The 13,612-nt window shown below is 42.5% G+C and overlaps 1 protein-coding gene across 4 annotated transcripts in view; it reads right to left on the bottom strand.

Annotated features, from left to right (window-relative positions):
* Window positions 1-5,584: 5,584 nt before the first annotated feature.
* Window positions 5,585-13,612, bottom strand: part of USP26 (ubiquitin specific peptidase 26) — a 39,010-nt gene continuing 30,982 nt past the window's right edge. For 3 of the 4 annotated variants that reach the window (XM_054695551.1, XM_037511923.2, XM_037511922.2), the window contains exon 4: window positions 5,585-10,697. In XM_054695551.1, coding sequence (XP_054551526.1) covers window positions 7,712-10,441 — 2,730 coding nt within the window. In that variant the 5' untranslated portion in view covers window positions 10,442-10,697 and the 3' untranslated portion in view covers window positions 5,585-7,711. The remainder of the gene's footprint in view (window positions 10,698-13,612) is intronic. The other variant, XR_005125430.2, reaches the window with a different exon arrangement.

Genomic DNA, 13,612 nt, shown 5'->3' with positions numbered 1-13,612 from the left:
ATGCAGTTTGTGCTTGAAATCACAGACCATCAGGTGGTGCTATGTGCCCCAGGGCCAGGATACATGGGTTCACGAATCCAGCGGAGGGAGCAGCCACATTCTCTATTACACATAATAACATACTTCCTGAATTGCTCCTTTCCATTCCAGGAGATTTGAGCTCTGCTGACTTGAAGATATTAGTTCCCACGAGGAAAATGTTTCCACCTGGGGCCATGCAAATGGTTCTGCTGAACAGCAGGTTGAGATCCACCTGGCCATTTTGGTGTCTGGTGCCACTGACCAAGTTGGCGTAAAGGTTTAATCTACTAACTGGAGCAATCAGTCCCGATTACCCAGGAGCAATCGGTTTGTTGCTATACACCGGAGAAAAGGAAAACTACGTGCCAGAGTTTTAAAAACCCAGACCTCCTCCACTTTTTTATTAAAGATTTATTTCTATTTATTTATGCATACAAAAACTGGAGTGTAGGTCAGAGGTGTGGGAGGGTGAGAGGATTCACCAGAGACAGAGTGGGGAGCAGAACAGGCAGATTGACTGAAATACACTGCTGAGGGGAGCAGTGGGCGAGACAGGAGAGGTCTGCTGCACCATGTGGATTAGCTTCTTGCTGGGGATTGAACTCATGCCACAGTGGCTGCGGGTAGCTTGGATAGTGCTGAGAGCTGAACCCCTGCACCACCAGGGAGACCCTCATCACACTTTTAATTGGGACTTTTGCTCTTGAATTGTATGAGTTCTTTATATATTTCTGATATTAACCCCTTATTAGATAGATGGTTTGCAAATATCCACGCCTCTGCCATAGATTGCTTTCCTATTATGCTAATTGTTTCTTTTGCTGTGCAGTTTTTTTTCTTTGATATATAGACACACTGAAAATATTGTGGGTTCAGTTCCAGACTACCACAATAAGGCAAACGTCATAATAAAGCAAGTCACAAGAATTTTTGGTTTCCCAGCGCATATAAAAATGTTTACACTCTACTGTAGCCTATTAAATATGCAATAGCCCTGTGTCAAAAACAATGTACATGTCTTAATTAAATGTGACAGAAACACGAGGTGAGCACGTGCTGTTGGAAAAATGGTGCCAATAGACTTGCTCAGTACAGGCTTGCCACAAAACTTCTATTTGTTAAAAACCAAAAAAAAAATCACTCGATGTTTGTGAAGTGCAATAAAGCAATGTGCAATACAGCAGTTTGCCTGTAATCCCATTATTTTTTTTCCATATCCAGATCATTGTTGCCAAGACCAATGTCAAAGAAACTTCTCCCCTATGTTTTCTTCAGGGAATTTTACGGTTTCAGGTCTTCTGTGTAAACAATTAATCCATTTCAAATTAACTTTTGTGAGTGGTATAAAATACGGGTCCAGTTGCATGTAGCTACCCAGTCTTGACTGGGAGGATTGTTATTACCCAGCTCTGTTTCTAGCAGCACAGGGCTTAGGTGAAGTTCAACGTTGTCGGGCCTCCCCGGTGGAGCAGCGGTTGAGCGCTGGGTTGCGAAGCTGCCCGTGGCCTCTGTGGCGCCGGTTCGATCCCCGGCTGCTCCCCGGCCACCGGAGGAGGGTCCCACATGGCGCGCAGACCTCTCCTGCCGCCCGCTGCTCCCCTCAGCAGTGTCCTTCGGTCCTTCTGCCTGCTCTGCTCCCCGCTCTGGCTCTGGTGAATTCTCTCACCCTCCCGCGCTTCTGACTGTACCCAGTGCATGTATAAACAAAACAAACAAACAAATAAAATAAATAAATAAAAGCATGCCTCTATTAAAAAAAGTTAAAAAAAAAAAAAAGTTCAACGTTGTCATCAGGAACCCAAGGGAGCTTATAAGACACTCTTTTTTTTTTTAAGATTTATTTATTTATGCATACAAGAACTGGGGTATAGGCCAGAGATGTGTGGGGGGGAGAGGATTCACCAGAGACAGAGTAGGGAGCAGAACAGGCAGGTCAATGGAAATACACTGCTGAGGGGGACAGTGGGCGAGTCAGGAGAGGTCTGCTGCGCCATGTGGGTAGCTCCCTGGCCGGCCCGGGAACGAACTCGTGCTACAGAGGCTGTGCATTGCCTCATAGTGCGGTGCTTAACCCCTTGCACCCCCAGGGAGACCCAACAAGGCACTCTTACATGCTATAGTAGTTTTCCATTGCTGCTGTGACAAATTACTCCAAATTTAGTGGCTTAAAGTAACACAAATTTATTATTTTACAGTTCCGTAGACAGAAGTCTGAAATGGCTCTCGCTGGCCTGAAATCAAGGCGTCAGCGGACCTCTATCACTTCCAGAGAGTCCACGTCCTCGCCATCCCCAGCTTCTAGAGGTCACCTATATTCCTTGGCTTGCGGCTCCTTTCCTCCACATTTAAAGGCAGCAAGCAAATATGGGCCAAGCCTTCCTATAACATCCTCTAACTTTTTCTCCCTTTCCCACTTTTCAGAACGTTGTGATTACATTGGACCTACTCAGATAATCCAGGCTAACACCCCATCTGGGGGTCAGTTGATTAGCATCCTTGATTCCCTTTTGTTGAGTAAGACAATGTATTCCTAGGTTCTGAGGATTAGGATGTGGCCCACCTTTGTGGTGGTCATTTATTCTGCTCACCGCACTCAGGGTAGTGTGTCTTTTGGGACAGGCTTCACTCATTCAAAGTTAAAGTCTACCTTCTAGTGGTGGACATAGGGTTACCATTTTGGGAAAGCTAGAAGGTGTTTATCCTGACGTTTGGGCAGGATGTGGCAGTAGGTTTTTTCCTGCACGTTTTGTTTTGTCTGCAGTCACCTCCATCCTGGGCAACACGGCTCAATTGCCAGCCTTTCTCCTGGTAAATGTTGTCCAGCAGGAAGGCATCATTCATGCACTGATGAGTTTCTCAAGTTCATGGTACTAGCTTGTGTGTGGATGGATTGTGAGTGGACTCCAGCACTGCCGTGAAAGAGGAATCAGCGTTGGTGAGCACAACGTGGTGTTTCAACGTACCAAATGACTTCAAAGCACCCATATTCATCTGGGAAGCTGCTGCTGTACTTCATGAGACCATCCTGACTTGTAGAGGTCACTGGTTATGTGAATAGGAATGTGGTAACATGAAGAGGGAATTCCCAGTGGAGAGTTTATCAGTCCTCAATTCCTTCACAGTTTGCCTGCCATGGAGATGCCTATGCTGGAGTAGATGATATGTCATATCTGGGCAGGAAAGTGCAATTATTTATATACATATGTATATACAGATATATATGTATATATTCAACAGTGGCTTTTTGGATTGATTTGATTTCTAGAAGATATAGGAGAGATTTTCTTAGCTTTCATATTTGTCCTGCAGAACATTCATTTCATGGTATGTGGTATACAGTGGTTAAGTTGGTACAGCTTTAGTGAACAAACCATAAACAAATTGCATTATAGGCATTTCCTAAGAATTTCACAAAGGTCTGAATGAACTGTAAATCTCTTAACACAGTCTCAGTGCGGACATGGATGTCTCCTTTCTTTCTTCATGGTGGATGTTTCAGGAGGATGCCATTTTACAAGGGGTGTGTAGGGGGTATTCCTGCTCACCTCCCACCCAATTATGCTACCTTTAGCATAAGTAACAGTCTCCCTGGGTACCAGAGACCATTAGTCAGCAGAGCCTCACGTTCACTAAATGAGGGACAATCTCAAGGTGCTCCTCCGTGGTCACACAGCTTAAGTTAGGCCTCTGGTCATTGTTCTTGATGCCTCACCTCATTTTGGAAAATAGCTTTAGATTCTGTTTAATGCCACTGTGTGTTTGAATAGCGAGGCAGTCCATATGTTCGGACACTGCTAGGCCCCTCCCCCTCCACTGGGAAGTCCCCACTCCATATGCCTGAATTCTGTGCAATTCTCAAGGCGCAGCTCAGTTGTCTTGCCTGTCTTTAAGCTTCATCTAATCACTCTAGACCCCAACAACCTTCTTTCTTTGAAATTCTATCGCTCTCAATGTCTTTTCTCTTTGGTATGATATGGTTTCATCAGTTATATTTTCATATGCACATCACAGACTCAAAGGATTATTAGTTGCCTGACTTGATTATCTAGTCTGGTCTAGGCTGGCAGCACAAGGGATGAATGAAGAGGAAGAGACAAGAGATTGATTGAATGGATGATGGTTGAGGAAGAGGGTGGAGTTAGAGTTGATGCTATTATTTCAAGGCTGGTAGCCCCAGTGACAAAAATATCAAGTTCTCTCTTCTCAGCTAGATTATCCACATTTTGTCGGCTAGTACAGATGAAGTATTGAGTTAATCCTTGTTGAGGTTAATTGAATTCACTTCCACTGGCCCCTTCCCTCCATCTCTCTGGTATTTGCCCAGTCAGTTTCCGCATCATTCTTCTATGTTTTTTTTAATTAAATTTAATTTTATTTTTATATTCCCCATACAATTGCAACCCCCATATTTTGACCCCAACCCCTCCTTTCCCCGCTGCCCCCCCATAGAGTGTCTCTGGTTCATAGTTGTTTGTTGGTTTTGCTTTTTTCTTTCTTATAGTTATTCATTTTCCTGGTCCCTTATTTAAGTTTTCTAGATTCCTGCTATGAGTGAGACTAGCCAGTATTTTTCTTTTTCTTCCTGGCTTATTACGCTGAGCCATTCTTCTATGTTTGGGCTTGTTCTTGCCAGATGGTGCAGGAAATGCCACCCATGCAAGCCTGCCACCTTGTGCTCCCTACTCTGCCATGTGGGTAATTTGTGTTCACAACCACAGCCCTACAGAACCACTGAGTGCCCCAACTTCCTCTCTCTCTTGCCTCCTATGTCCTCTTGATCATTTCTTCTCTGGGCTTAAATTTGGGAGAGAGAAGCATCAGAGCCCATGAACCCTGGAATACTCCATCTGTCCAAGGCTTTTTCCTTGGACAAACGATGTCTTCTTAATGGGGAATTCCATGTCTGAAGCATTCTGCCTTTTTTGCTGTGACAGTTTCCCACTGAAGGTGACTACCGTATGCTGGGCAGAGTAAAGGTCCCAGAGACATCCACAGTGTAACTCTTGAGACATGAATACAGTTATAAGACAAATGGAAACTAAGGTTGTTAATCAGCTGACCTTAAAACAGGGAAACTACATTGGATTAACTGGGTGGGCCCAGTCTGACACCTGTAGTTTTTTTTTTTTTTTTTTTTTTTTAACACGGAAGAGTAAGAAAGAGGGAGAATCAGAGATAGAGCGTGAGGCTTCACTCAACATTGCTGGTTTTGAAGATGGAGGAAAAAAAATCATGAAGCAAGGACTGTAGGCAGCCTCCGGAAGCAGACAAAGGCAGGGAAGCAGACTCTTTATAGTGCATTCAAAGAATCGGAACACTGCTAGTGTCTGCGTTTTAACCCAGTGATACCTGTGTCTGATGTTAGATGCCCCCTTCCATAACTTTCAGATAATAAATTTGTGTAGTAGTGTAAGCTGTTAATTTTTTTGTACCAGAAGCAATAGAAACTGAGCATGAGTTTTCAGGTCCGTGGATTACCTGAAAACCTGATCTGTAAATTAGAGAACCAATTAAAATCCGTAATAAATAACAGCCACCAAACCACTGAATAATTCTTCTAAACTTTATTTGAACTAACAATGTAACAGGTAGATGGTATACAGCCACTCACAGTGCACTCGGAATTTGTCACAAGGCCACGATGGGTTCCATCCGAGCTGTCTGTCCAGAACATTCTCCCCTCCCATGGAGACCCAGCCAGCTTATTCTCCCATGAATGTGCCCTGCATTTGCGAATGCACCTGCCGAGGAGCTGCTTATCCTAAATATGTAATACGCTACACCCTACACCAAAAATGTCTAAATCTCTTAAATCTACTTGCACCCTAGTTATTCTTTCAAAACAAAACTACTTCTTCCTCCCTCTTACAAAAACTCGTGCTTTGATGCCTGAAATTGAGACAGCAACCTCACTCCCCTCCTCTAATGTAACTCCAGCTTTAGCCTCAACTTCTGTGGCTGATGGGGTACACTACATAAGGTGAACAAATCTCTCATTGTGCCCGCAACGCGATCTTCCATGAGAGTGATTAATTCAATCTAGGGTCCTCCCCCTATCTACCTCAGCAATCATTGGGTCCCATTCAGACCTCCTTCTAGATACATGGTGTTCTGAACAATAGAATTCCCATTTCAGAATCTGATTTTCTCCTCAGAGGGCATTATCTAACTTTCCCACACTACAAAATTCCAGTTCACCTGTTTGAAGCCCTCTGGGATTAAGAGCATCAGCCAGCTCTTGGATTAATACAGCCGTACTAAGGACCGTGACCCGTACACAAGGAAGGGGGGGGGCATTCATGTTGGTAAAGGTGGGACCAAAAACTCAATGCCTGCATGTGCTGTGACCAAGTCTCTTAGTACAAATAATTTATCCCTAGCAAAGGTACAAGGTGTTACAGAGTCACTGCCCCAAAGGCACGAAAAGGCTAGGTTCAGAGATGGCATACTTAATGACAGAATTACTAAATCTCTGAATCACATGGTGCTCCAACAGCGTATGACCAGCCCTGGATCCAGGGAACTTTTACCGAGAGGCAGGTCATCTCCAAGTACACATAATAGTACACATAATAGTATCAACAAGTCAGTAACAAGTAAGACTTTCAAATCCTACAAGTCCTTTGAAGCATGTATTCTTTCCACATGGAAGGAATAAAAGAAATCTGGAATCAGCTTTGTAATCTTGAATGCAGAGGACTGTTCAAGGCTTCAGATAAAGTTTTGTTAAACAATATTCTTTTGAGAGACTGTGAGAGCCCCTCTGAGCAGACCAAAATGACACAGTGGGCTCCGATCTCCAAGAACAGCTTGCTAGCACACAGACAGGAACCGTGGATCAATTTCTTGAGGATAAAGTCAACTGCTCCATCCTATTTAAGCTTGAGGGCACAGAAGCCCCCTTTGGCATTAAGGGACAGTTTAGCAAACAATTTGGTGATCTGACCTGGCATTCACTCTCATCTAGAGGATTTGTAAATTACCGGCTCCATTCACAGTTTATTGCCAGGATCCCAGCAACTAATTCTTCATTGCCAGGACCCTCTGTAACTGTTTACATTCATTGCCAGGAACTTTCATTATTGCCAGAAACTATTTTTTCCCACTAAATTACTGAGTATGCTCAGCAGATAAGCGATTGTGCGTGTAAAGTCATACATGAAGAAACAAAAGATGCGATCATGTCCCTTTACAAATTATTAATATAAGTAAATCACATATACAACTGCAACATACACTGTGATACGCTATACCCCACAGCAGTTGTTCAGCTTTATCAAGTATCAGAATCTCAAATCAAATTGCTCTATCACCCCAGATTTTCTGAATCTGCAGTTACGTGGTGGAATTCAAGAATTTGTATTTCTAACATGTTAGTCCATGTTCCTGATACATCTGGTTAGAGAACCAGTTAAAATCTACTACGTTAGAATACGGAAGCATGTTTCTATTCTAGTAGGTTCTATTCTAGTAAGAAAAAGAATGCTTAATTAGCCAGAAGTGTGGGGATGAGGGGTGTGTTACCGGGGTTAGAACAGAGATTTTCTCTTAAGTGTTTCTGTTTTAACTTTGGTCCTGGGTGCTGACTGCTTCCACTTCTTTGGCTACAGTTCAGAGTTTTTGTCCCATGGAGGAAACAGTAGCCAATATGGCTGCCAAGCAGATTTGTGCAACCAGGAATGTGTTCCTCTTATTTCTGCTCATAGGTGTCCCTTGTCCTTGCATGACGAGACTTGAAGTTCTGTTTTCTTCCCAATAGCTTTTTAAAGATCTCATTGTGCATGTAAAAAAAGATGTACCCAGTGCAAAGCCTAGCTGCCTGCATTGGACCCTCTTGGATACTTGATACCTGCAGATCATTGTATGTGAACCAAACTTGCCTCTCAAAGTCATAGGCATCACTGATATAATGGCCTGAATTTGGGGTCTTCCCAAGATGGCTGACAACACCGATGAGCCGATAGGCATGCTTATCTCCCTCAGGATTTCCATTTGTCTTTTCAGCGGATGCTTTTCCTGCCTTCCCTAGATCTAAAAAGTCTTTGTTTCTGGGGTTTTTACTGGAACCCGAGGCACCTAGGGAACTCCCGTTGGCATCCTGATAACTACAGTCCGCAGGTCTTCTGAGGTTCTCCATGCTGCACAGGGAGTCTAGCTCTGGACAGTTTTGAAGTAGGGACTCCCGAAAGACTTCTTCAAAGAGTCTCATCCCCTCTTGCTGGCGTTTCTGTTCAGCCACTTTTTTGATTTCGTCTTCATGAAAATCTTTGGTAGTCTCAGTAAAATTCTCACAATTTAACTCTTCAAATATATTCTTTTCCTCACATTTCTTTGGTTTAGGATTTTCAAGTACTTCTTTAAGATAAACTTCTGCAGGACAGGTGCCTGGGATACTGGTGGATTCACCTTCACCTTCATGGATCAGAGAAAGGGAGGGGTCTTTCCCATTTATCACTGAACCAGCTGCTAGTAGCCCTTTCTCAGTGTTTGCTCCAACTCTTCCATTAACCAATTTGGTCTCCATTGTGTTTAGTTTAGAATATTTTTCCAGGTGTTCTTGCTGCTCTTCTCTGCTTGACCCTTTATGGGGAGTCTGACCTTTCTGTGGCTCAGATGCTTTGGTTGATCCAAAATGGGGAGCCAGAAAATCTTTGGATTTTGCGGCTAACTTCCTTGAGATTTTCGAGAAAAAGGCAGCTTTAGAAGTCATCTTTCGAAAGATTTTTAAGACTTGCAAATCCCTAACACGTATATTCTTGGCCAAGGGAAGAGGCGGTTTGGTATTTCCATTGCAAAGAGAAGACAAATGTAAATATTTGGAAATAACAACTTCTCGGTCATCTTTCCTTAATGACCAAAACTCATTAAAGTTATAGCGTTTCAGATGAACAATGAGGACCCTGGGGAGCCTACTGAATTTGTGCACAGCAATGGAACGCTTGTGCTCACACTTCTCACATGTATACTCAAGCTCTTCTGCTTTAAAAAAAAGGTCAAAAGTAGACTGAATAGACAAAGGATGTGCTTTTGGTCCTTGGGGAAGGTTGACCGAGAGATAATTACTCTGCTCTGTCTTGAGAACAACATGACCACAGGTTTTACAAATAATAGAGGACAGCAACTCAAACTCGAAATTAGTGATAACGGGGCAAGAGAACACACCGGTGACAGCACTGCCAGCAAAAACCTGTTGAGGTGAATTTTCTTCTCCAGATTTACTTTCTGTCTTCTCAATGTTGTTGAAATTCTCCACATTCTCTTTCATCTGATCTAAACAGTGACCTAGAAACTCATGAGCATCATTCTGTACGTTGTCAGAATATATCCCTGCAACTGCTGAAAGGGCTGTTTTAATATTCACGAGCAACCTCTCCTTAATTTTGACATTGTAAATATCTTTCAAAGCAAGCAGCTGTGCCAAGCACAAGCTAAGAGCATCAAGGGAAGATTTACCCCATGGGAAACCCCAACTGAGTAAATCATTAGCAAAAGGTGGAATTGAAAATAGGGACTGCAAAACTGCATTCATATAACAAGTGTTTCCCAAATTGGGGAGGCCTTGCCATAGTTTCTCTGGGTAAATATCTAAGGTGATCTCAAATCCTTCCCATGCAGGCTCATCCTCATTATTCTTTGGATCTGAAAGAAGTGCCAAGTGTATTTTCTCACTGAGAGTATGGAGAAGACCAATGCCATCTAGGTAAGCGTTCCCAGTAGACTTGAATTTAAATGAAGGTTTAAAGCCCAGTATCTTATTCTTTCTCCATTCTTTCTTCACACTGTAGTTTCCATACCCAAAGGGATTTCTCTTGGATTTCTTAAGTATTACAGATTCATTCCCGCCCATGAAGATTTGATTCATCTCTGAATCAGATGATAGCTTTCTCTTCTCACACTGAATTTCTAACTCTCCGTGGGTAAGTGTTGATGCTATTGATGTAAACAAAGGCATAGCCTGATGGTTAGGCACTACGTTTCCTTCTCCTGTCTCAAAAGATTCACTATCTGACTTCTTACACACTTTGCTAGGTGAGGTTTTGTTCTTCTTCTGTTTTGTTGTACTGGTAGTGATACTCACATCACTATTAGGTTCCAGGGATGGCTGAAGCCTCTTTTGATGGACTTTGTCCAGGAATCTCTTCAATTCTTTGGCATCTGTGGAAGATAATTTTTCAATAAACAATAAGTTATTATTTTTGAAAATTAAATGCAGGTGTTCTTGGTTGTCTCCGTAAGATCGATGGAACACATTTTTAATATTATTGCTTAGCTGTACAGTTGTGTGTCCTCCACTTTTGAGGTAGATCACCAATTTAACCTTCTTTCCATCCACTGTTTCAATGAATGCTTCTTTTGACTTAGACATCCCGGCATCCCTAGTCCACATTTGGACAAAACCATGTATCATTAGAGAATCCATGCTTTCTTTGCAAATAAAATACACTTATCCTGAATTAGTGGCAATCTGGAAATTTTGATTTGTTTTGCAAGTTCACCACTAGAGACAACAAAGAAATGGTTCTTTAGTCTCTATACAGAATGATCCTGCCTCTGGTTCTTGTTGTACACGCTCTTTGGGTTCTGGATATCTCACTCTTTAGTAATAAAACCAAAACCTTTGAAGAGATTAGTTGGTGTCTGCAGGGGAGCAAAATCTTGTTCCCAAGGCAAGGTTGCTATTGGAAAAAAAAATAAAAATAAATTATTTAAGCTACCAGAGAAATGTTTGGCTAGGACTCAAATTCTACTCCTATATATATTAAGTCTCCTTTGTCCTGCAGTACTAGATTCTGTTCTGATGAATTTCTCTACTTCAACTGAAATCATTAAACATTTGGAGGACTTTCAATACATGACTGACCAGGATACTGACCAGTGTCTTGGGGAAGGGAGGGTAGAAGGAGGCAGAAGGGGTATGGGAACTGGTGGTTTGGTGGAGAGTGAGGAGAACATGTGCACATATAAAAGAGCAAAAATGTAAAACATTAAATTAAAAAATATGCTATCTTCCCGTCATAGAATGACCCCACAGGGCAACCACAATAAGTGAATAAGAAGGCAAAAAAAAAAAAAATTAAGAAAAGGGAAGGCATCCCTCAACCCAATTATCAGATGAGTAACTCTTGATGGCCAAAAAGTTGAAGGACTTCATACATGGGCCACTAAGAGTAAGTTAATCTTTCTCCTTCCAAATCCAGTTATGTTCTTGCCTTTCATTTGGTACCAGGGGAAGATTTTAAATTAAAATGTATCAGTTGTTCCAGAGCTATTCATCATTAAAGTAAACTTCAGAAATAGTGACATTCCTCCTCCTTGCCATTCCCACACCAGATCAAAACACCCAGGCAACTCATTTAAAAGTTACCAAAGTCAGCGTGCTTTGCTCCCATTTGACCCACAAACTCGGTCTATTACATTTGGTGGATCACCTACACGTGTAACTGCTGATGTCAAAGGAGGCAAAGTTGTGCTTTGTGCTACTCCTGGTAAGAGGTGGAGGTGGGACCTGTGATGTCTAGAAGCTTGCTGCCAGGTTCAAAAACTTCCTGGTAGAAACTCTGCTCGATGCAGAGTATTACGACTCCTGTATGTCTGCTTCGTGCTGAGCGCCGTGGCCAGTGCTCTCAAGTACAGAGGGCTGAGAGCTTGCACTGCACCTAAACTATTACAAGCCTGCATGGCGCTGTGCAAATATCCTAAGGGAAAAGCATCCTTGCTTCCAGTGGGGACAAAGAATCTGGGAACATATCCTTTCCCTGCCATTTTCTGGAACTTCACACATACTCACATACTCAGGGTAGGGAATAATGTTTTGCAGAAGAAAGGATCTCCTGAACTGAGATCTCTTGAGCCCTCCTTCAACCCTACACAGTGCCTAGCTTACTCCCCTGCTTTGCTGAGCAAATAAGAAATCGGCCATTGGGAAGCACGCCTGAAAGCCTGAGCGTGCGAAAGGGCAAGTTATTAATTTTATATTAAGATAATTTAATGAGGACTTGTGAGGCTTTTGGAGTATTTACCCTCTGCACGCTGTATTTATAGCTCCCACCATTCATGCTTTCATTATTTCCAGAGCAAGAAAAACTTGAAAACAAATGTGAACATACCCTTCAAATTTGAATGCACCTTTCTCCTTCCCAAAACATTCATTACAAAAGGAGAAAATTTGGAGGAAGTTACAGGACGCAGATAAATAAATACAAGACGGATCTTTAGGCTCAATGACTGTGAGAAAATAACATGGCTCTGTCAAGCCTCTTCCACTGACATCTGATTACAACCACGATCGCCCACATACACTCAAGGATGTATTTACTGGGCTGAATGGGAGGAGGGTCAAGCTACAGAAGATGGTTTGGTACAAGTGGCGAGTTTTCATTTGAAAACATGTGGAGTGAGAGAATAAATATACCTTGCATATGGCGAGAAATTCTGTTCAAGCCTGACCAGATAGGCAAGATGAAGGATGGGTGAGAGAGCATGCTAGCCCTTGTATGCGCTAAACAGAAAAGATAAGGCCAGATAATGACCATACACATGTCCACTAATTTCTGGGTATCTCCAGTAATCCCGAGCAAGAACTCTGCAAAACCAAACAACTTCAATTCACATTTATTTTAAATTAAACCTAGCTTAGTAGCTTTAAACAAGTCAATTCCACTACCAGAGGCCATCAAACTAAGTGGAAAATGGCCATTAAGCCTCTACCCTTCCATTGAGGATTCCACTCTATGAAACTATGAGTAAAGGTAGAATACACTTGGTAAGCATGTTGGACTTTCCAAGACAGTCCAAATAAAAGATAATTTCCCCATCAATTAGATGATATGCATATAACCTGGGCTTGGAAGCAATGGTCACCATACAAAACATAACTGCAGGCTATGAGTAGGTGAAAAGGCTAGGTTTGGCAAATGGAAAGAAAGAATTCTCAAAACCCAAGGGTATTCATCTATCCATTCCTTAAAATGTATGGCGCACCGGCACCCATTATGTTAAGTTGCAGATATATAGAAGAATGAAAAGTAACCATGCTCTTTGAAAACTTTCATTCTAGCAGAGAAGGAAATGCACACACAAAATACGCAGACTAGTAGATGGCTGTAATTGCTAAGGAAAACACAAAGGTATGGGAACAGGGTGTCGGGTGGGGGGGAGTGACCCCTGGAAGGCCTGAGTGATTATGATGACATTATACAGCAAGGTCTTGAAGGAAGTGAGGGAGCAAACAGAAAGAAGCAGGGTGCGCTTGGTAGAAAGAAAAATAAATTAAAAAGGTCCTCAGGTGGCACTGTGCTTAGCATGATAAAAACAGAAAGCGGGCTGGTGTGGCTGGAACACAAGGTGTGAAAGTTTTGTAAAAGAGCAGGAGAGTGAGAGGCCTAGAAAGCTTGCTGAGCAGCACACAAAGGGCTGACTCAAGGCTACTGGTCATGAATTTACAGTGAGACCAATCAGCGTATTAGTGCTTTTTCTCCAGCTATTTTCAACTCCCAGCTGCTGTGGTACAGATGTGTAACAGGCAGAGCCTTGAATTTAACTTGCTCGTGATTTTGCCCTTCATAAATAACCAAGTAAGAGGAGAAGGGAG

Source organism: Talpa occidentalis, unplaced genomic scaffold (assembly GCF_014898055.3).
Source record: "Talpa occidentalis isolate TD23 unplaced genomic scaffold, MPIMG_talOcc4v2.1 talOcc4.15, whole genome shotgun sequence".
Lineage (NCBI taxonomy): Eukaryota > Metazoa > Chordata > Mammalia > Eulipotyphla > Talpidae > Talpa > Talpa occidentalis.
This window is presented reverse-complemented; position numbering and strand designations above follow the sequence as displayed.